At 38.4% G+C, this 7,319-nt stretch overlaps 1 protein-coding gene across 3 annotated transcripts; it reads right to left on the bottom strand.

The window, feature by feature from the left end:
* Positions 1–765: 765 nt before the first annotated feature.
* On the bottom strand, positions 766–6,835 carry LOC107771306 (RAF-like serine/threonine-protein kinase 20). Of its 3 annotated transcripts, none has more exons than XM_016590647.2 (9): positions 6,772–6,835; positions 3,699–6,199; positions 3,529–3,615; positions 2,999–3,151; positions 2,676–2,839; positions 2,419–2,575; positions 2,092–2,214; positions 1,908–1,995; positions 766–1,213 (listed from the first exon to the last, which is right to left on the bottom strand). In XM_016590647.2, the coding sequence occupies exons 2-9, from the start codon at positions 5,997–5,999 to the stop codon at positions 1,032–1,034; spliced, it is 3,255 nt and encodes a 1,084-aa protein (XP_016446133.1). In that variant the 5' UTR covers positions 6,000–6,199; positions 6,772–6,835; the 3' UTR covers positions 766–1,031. The 3 variants fall into 3 exon arrangements, with proteins under 3 accessions (XP_016446133.1, XP_016446132.1, XP_016446134.1); XM_016590646.2 differs by having other exon boundaries at positions 6,603–6,800; XM_016590648.2 differs by having other exon boundaries at positions 6,477–6,795.
* Positions 6,836–7,319: the final 484 nt, after the last annotated feature.

Below are 7,319 nucleotides of genomic sequence, written 5' to 3'. Positions count from 1 at the left end.
CTTGTTTCCTTCTCAAGTCGACCACTTTGTTTGCCACAAAAGCTATGTCTAGAATTTGCCTTCCTTCCACGAACGCTCCTCAGAGGTAGGCAATGTCTCGTCTAAGACCTTCTTTAGTCGACTAGAAAGCACTTCAGAGATTATCTTTTAGATGCTTCCAACTAGACTTCTATTACCTGTAATCCTTGATGTTCGTCCCTCGCTCCTTTTTCAGTATGATGACAATGAAGGATGCATTGAGGCTTCTTTCAAATTCTCCGGTCTCTTGGAATGCAGCAATGGTTCCATCACCTCTCCTTCGGTCGTACTGCAATATTGTTGGAAGAAAGTCTAGGTGAAGTTGTCCTGTCCCGAGGCCTTATTACCCGAACAACTCTCCAATACCTCCCTCACCTAACTTCCTTCCTTAATCGCTCTCTTCAACCACTCCCTCTTATCTTATCCTATTTGATTGAACACTATTCCTCTCAACTTTGGTCTCCTACTCATCCCCTCTTTAGAAAAGCATGCATAGAATCCCACAATTTCCCTTCTTACCTCATCCTCATCGTCGAAGCCCAGAGGAAGGACTTAAAATTATGAGCAAGCATTTTCGGTGGGGATACATGGAAAATCATGATTTCACACAAATGTCCGAAACCAATATATGTTGATAAAAACAAAGACATAAACTGGTCACAGAGTAATATCCAGTGACTTGAAAAGAACTAAAGAAGGTGAAATTTTTTGGGAGTTTGCACAAAAACAGTAATAAAGAGGGGAAAGTGAAGTAAATTGGAGAACCAATCTCGTATATCATTTATGCATCCAATGTTCAACATGATGTATTCTTCATCATTTACACACAGGGAAGCTGATAGTTTTAACAGAATGGACAATTACTATTCTTTTTTCCATTTAAACTATTCTTTACACTGGCATGGGATATATAATCTCATGTCTTTACACAGGGAAACTTATTGTTTTAACAGAATGGACGATTACTATCTTTTCATTTAAACTATTCTTTACACTGGCATGGATGTACAATCTCATGTCCTTAATCGAGTCTTTGGCTGGAGCGCTTGTGACATGGCGCGCAATCTGTTTGTTATCTGTGTAAATGATGGTCTTGCTTCTGGATCAGGTGACCAGCACTCTTCCATCAATTTTCTCCACTCAGAATCACAACGTTGTGGGACGGGAGGTCTGAGTGTGTTATTTACAATCCCACCTTCATCCACAAATTATAAAATTACTTCAATCTCAAGCTTGTCCAGAGAGTCTCAAATTGTCGTGCAGCAAAGAAAAACATACTATATGTAGATCTCCATGTGCGATGAATTGTGTCTTACAATGCAAAAAATATGAAAGGACAAAATACTCCCTCTGTCGCAAAAAGAATGGAGGCGCAAGGTCAATGCATCTAAATTCTTGTGAAAATTGAGGTATTGATTCCATTTACATATTCAGAAACTACATAAATATACCATAAAGCACAAATGTTTATAGTGATAAATAGAAACTGTTTTTCTATTCCCAAGTTGTAATAGAGCCATATTGGGATAGAGGGCGTGCTACTTTTAGTGAAAGGACAGGAAACTACATTTCAGAAATTCAAAACCACTGTCCTCTTATTGGTCTTGCCACTAAATCCATTAACAATTTTGAACACATCTCAGGAAACTATGGATAGATCTAATGAAGTTCCAGATTACTTAAATTTTATTTGGTAAACATGACAGCAACATAGTTTCTTCTATAATCATCAGCTTATGGAAGGCTAAACCAAATTGTCAAAAGACAGAACATCCTATAAGAATGTAACTCTGCAGTTATTGACAGTGTAAATACGTGCTTTATCATCGAAAGGAAACTGCAAGTCTATTCTTAAAATTCCATAATTAAGTACTAAATTAGAAGCTTACCGATAATAGCACCACAATGCAGGTTTGCATAAGGCTCCTCTCCTGTCAAGATCTCCCACATTGTGATGCCAAATGAAAACACGTCAACCTGCCAAGCAGATTAACAGCATTTCTTCATATCTGGGATATAAAAGTTCTTAATGGTCTAGTTTGAAGTTAAGCATACAGAAAAAAAAGATCTTACCTTTTCTGAAACCCGACTGCTGTTTCCATTTAATAGCTCCGGCGCCATCCATGGAAGTGTTCCTCTAACACCACCCGAAACAAGGGTATTTCTCTTAATCCGAGATAATCCAAAATCACCAACCTGAAATATTTAAGTGTCAGGTTACATGTTAAAAGGGACACTGTTAACCAAATCATCTTAACACATCGAAATAGACATGAACCAATTTACATCTTTCAGAAGTTAAAATTCAATTTGCTGGCTACGGACTATACGCCAGATAAAGCAACACTTGAGAGGATCCTGGTATTTCATAATCAGAAGAGACACACGTTTGAAATTTACCTTGCACACAGGGCGTTGTGGATCTCCCAAGTTGACTAGCAAGTTTTCACATTTCAAATCAAAATGAACAATATTTTTCAAATGCAGGTACTCCATACCAAAAGCAGCATCTAATGCAAGCATAAGTTTTTTCCGCCGATCAAGCGCTCTGCAAGAACTGAGTAATTCCATGGGTCAAAATCACTGAATGTGACTAGTGTCACTGGCAAGAATAGTTGAAACTACGAATAAGTGGAAATGAAAAGCAGCAAACTCACCGATCCTTCCTAGCCAGGACATGCCTTAACGATCCATTGATCATGTATTCAGTAACTGTAGCCACCGTTCCACCAGGTCCATCTGGAACCACCCCGTAGAGAGCCACTATATTTGGATGGTGAAGCTTGGAGAGGATCTTAGCCTCTCTCCAAAATTCTTTGATCTGTAAAATACAGTAATTAGACATTTACCAACAGATGATTATCAGAAACATATGGTTGATTTCTTTCTCAGTAAGTTTTCTTTGCATGACAAAGGAACATTATATTTCGATCCATATCTAAATGCAAAATTGGCTCTCTGAAGTTAAATCGGGGCGTACCAGTCGTTCTTGCTCAGATGAACTCCCAGCAAAACAACTTTGTTTTATTCTCTTGATAGCAACATCTGTTCCCCTCCACTTCCCATGATATACCGTTCCATATGTTCCAGATCCCAATTCTTGTAGCTCTTCAAGATCACTGTTTCTTATGATCTACGAGTAGTAACTCACTGATTTTAGTACAAATTGAGAAAAATCTTCCCTATAAGTGATGTAAAATCTTAATAAGGAAAGCAATGTAAATTGAAAGTTCAAGTTTTCATTAATTCCATTATACACGTAACAATTTATGACCACAAACAGCTCAAACATTAAATTTTGTTGAGAAATTAAGCGCATATGTTAACCGCGCACCAAAAGGAAAGACACTTTCAGAATTCTCGAAAGGATCAGCCCCGTCTATAAGAAATCAGACTCCGTGGCTCAGGAAGCATCATAAATTAGCAAGAAGAGATAGGAAAAAAGGTAGCATTCACTATATATCATAATCAAATATTAGTTTTTATTCTTTAACAGAATTAGTTCTATACCTGCAAGCCATAGATCCCGGCTTCTTTTTCAATGATGGCAGCATCAGAGACAGATTCTTCCTTTCCGTTAGAACCAATTTTGACATCCTACAGATTCATGAAATAGTCAAGTTTATTTCCACAAAACCAAATGAGACCCGATGCCAATGACTCAAGAAAGAAATTAGTACATAATCAGATTCTTCAACAACACTCTCGGCGTCAGTTTCTTCTTCAGCAGATGGAATCCCATCACTAGGTTCATCTTGCACATGTGGGATTACTGTTGAAGATAAGGGGATATCAGGAGGCACACTATCAGTTACATCTTCCACAATAACAGCAATTTCTGGTAATGTGGATGCTGCTGAAATTCCATCAGCATTTCCCTTTTCCATAGTTTTATGAGAAGGACCATCCGCAAGTTTCCGATGGAAAGAGACCTCATGAATGTAAGCGACATCTGTAGCTGAATTTGGAAGTGATATATCAGTGGTAAGGGGATTTCTCCAATCCAAATAAAAACTAGATTCCTCGGATGAAAATGGCACAGAATGCATGTTTTGGAGGCCACTACTATCCTTTAATGTGGAAGGCTGTGGCTTATAAAATCTGTAGGAGTCTGTTACATTGCTCATAGTATTTGGGGAAGTGTGTCTTTCCCCTAGTATTTGGGGATCTGATGCTGACTCCGGGTAGCATAGAATTTTTGGCAATTTCAACTTGTGTTCCATGGCGTTAACAGTTGGTACATTGAATGTATTAACCTCAGAGCTTCTACTGCACTTGTCGGAAGGAGGATCTAGATACTCTCTGTTGCGTTCTCTTGCTTCTATATATGGTTGATTCTCCTTCTTGGTGATTCGGTGATTATCATCTCTCACCTCATGCTCTTTCATTGACCACTCTTGTGATGAGCTAGACATTGCAAGAGATGGAGATTTTTCAGGTAGAAAATCTGAAGGGGATGGGCTGATTGATTCTTCTGCGGATACATTGGGCCTTTCAGCTGATCGTGATTCAGTGTAATCACGATGCATGCTGAAACCCGTTGTAGCTTGAATATCAGATACTTGAGAAGAGTTAAACTTTTCTAAATGCATTGCCATTTTGTTTGATATTAGCCTCTTAGAATCCAACTCTGTTTGACCAAACTGCGCAGAAGACACAGATTGTTTACTAGGGTAATTTGTCCTTGGAGTGGTATCAAGGGGACAATTATAATAGTAGCCTGTGGTATCAGCATGATAGGAATTTTCATATAGTGGTTCGTCTATGGTATATGGACTACCGGCATCAGGAACATCAAGACTTGCAACATTATCATATAAAAAGACATGGGAACGGTTAGGATCCTTGATCTGAAATGTTGCTGGAGATAAAGGAGACGATTGAACATATGAAGTAGAGGGAACCTGAGATATGTTAACATAAGAAGAACTGGGATTTCGGAGCAGAAACTTCACATTCATTGAATTACTTCCATTACGGTTATCAAATGGGAGATAAGTTGGGGAATCTCTTTGGCAAATTGGACTGTAGTCCAGTGCATTTCCAAATGTATCCCTGCTAGAGCTTCTACGATGACCTGGCTCGAGCATTCCATTTACTGCAACGACGTACTGATAATCAGCTTCACTTTGCTGTAATGTCATTGCTTCAAAGGAACAAGGCCCATCAGAATCAGCACAAGGCACAATAAATAACCGTAGCCTTTGAGAACTTTTTCCCAAGTCGTGATATTCCTCGATCATGTGCTGAAGATCCTCATCAGATGATACGGATACAAGTGCATCAAGATCTTCTTCAGGAAGCTGATACTTAATTGTATGAGGTTGATTACATATCGCTGTTGTCTTATTCACAAGCTCATTAAAAGTTAAGTTCTTCCTAATTGATATAATTCTCGTCTCCCCACCCACATATCTAAGCTTTCCATCGTTCGGCCTTGGTAAAATCCTACCCCCATAGCTGCACAGCAATCTCATCTTTCCATTGGCACAACTCTCCAAGTAAGTGTTCTTTTCACCTTCCGGTGCATGAGGGGACTCTAATATATCTCTATTCCTCTCATCTGAGAACCTAGAAGGTTGTCGTCCACTAACACTGTATTCCCCGTGACATCTGCTTGTCGTATCAAAATAAGTGTTCTTTTCACCTTCCGGTGCATATGCTAACCTAGGAGAATAATCCGAAAATTCAGTACTGCAGTCAGAATCTCTTCTCTTTATCCCAAGGAGGTCGTGAAGCTCCTTAGAGACAAGACGGCAATCTTGAGATAGATTAGAAACAGCTCTAGCTGGCTGATTTTGTTCTGTATCTCTTACTATATGTGCTTTTCTTGGTGTCACACTTTTTCTAAGAAACTCCTCTGAAAACTCTTCGCCTGTTTGCACGGACACATTATGCCTACGCCTGTCATCACAATTTTCATCACGCGGAACAACATTGCCAACTTCTCGGCCTGAAATTCCACAAGTCTCACTAGTCATGGTCTTCTCTAATAGTTTGGCCGTTACTTCTCAAACGTTTAACAAAATTCATAACACCAATGGTCCAAAGCTTCTTGAAACTTCTACTATGTGCTCGTGACGCCAAATAATTTAGTCTATGTACAAACTCAATCCAAAAGGGTATTGTATATAACTAGCCTTTTTGCTTCCAACGCTTCTACCACCACACGAAATACCAACTGAACAACCAGAAACAAAAGGTTATTAACTAGAAATTTGGTCAATCATTATAAACAAATATTAGGCAATATTCACAACCACAACGTTAGTCCTTCTTTCTTAACAGCAACTATGCATACATAAAATACAATTGTCCACAAAAATTGATCAATAATCACAAAAAATAAGACAAGTTCACCAATCTTAGAGAATTTCTAATAAAGCATCAAAAAAAAATATAACAGTTTGAAGAAATATTGAGGCAAAAAGCCAGCTAACAATTGATAAAGACACAACCTTTTCTTAACTCCACAAACATATAATGCAATATGAACATTTTCAAAAAATTAACAAACTTTCTGAAATGGGAAAAGGGTAAAAGAAAATTCTTCAGCTTTATTTTTAATATTCTTGAAATTGAACCTGGTTTTGAGACTTGAAGATTGCTATTTTTGGAAAAGGGTTTCCAAAAAGAGGAAAAAATGGAACATGGAAAATGAGCATTTTTGATGAAGGGTAATGGGGAGAGAAGAAAGGGGCGTCGTAAAATGCAAAGGTTTCGGAATATCAAAAGAAGAGAAGTGGAGAGCACCATTGCTTACAATTACGCGGCATCAACTCAGGACCCGCCCTCCTTTAACTATATTTATGAATTCTTCCCCTACCCACCCACGCCCTCTCTACCCACTCTCACCCCCACCACCCCCAATAAAAAAATCCTTAGCCGGTTTCCTAATAAACAAAAATGAGCGCTGCCCCCTCTCCCGGAATGGGATCCTATCTAACCCGAATTCAGATATAGTCAGGCTCCAATGCGAGTACCGACACTGGGTGGAAAATTAAAAAAAATAAACTCAATAGTATTGATACGGGTTAGTTACCTTTTTTTTAATCTCGCATTGATAACATATGTATTTGACCCTTTTGTAATGGAGTTTCGTAAGGTAAAGTTGGAAATTCTTTGAAAATTTGTACTATAGAACTAAGAATTTATAAAAGGAAATCAAACGGGTGTTGATTAATACCAATGATATTATTTGGGTAAAGCTCATTCTAAATTTTGGGATCCATTTGGTGATGCTTTTGACCCATTTCGAATAGAGTTTCATGAGTTGAAGTTAATTAGCAGGAGAAGAAGCT

This window comes from Nicotiana tabacum, chromosome 7 (assembly GCF_000715075.1).
Source record: "Nicotiana tabacum cultivar K326 chromosome 7, ASM71507v2, whole genome shotgun sequence".
Classification (NCBI taxonomy): Eukaryota; Viridiplantae; Streptophyta; class Magnoliopsida; order Solanales; family Solanaceae; genus Nicotiana; species Nicotiana tabacum.
This window is presented reverse-complemented; position numbering and strand designations above follow the sequence as displayed.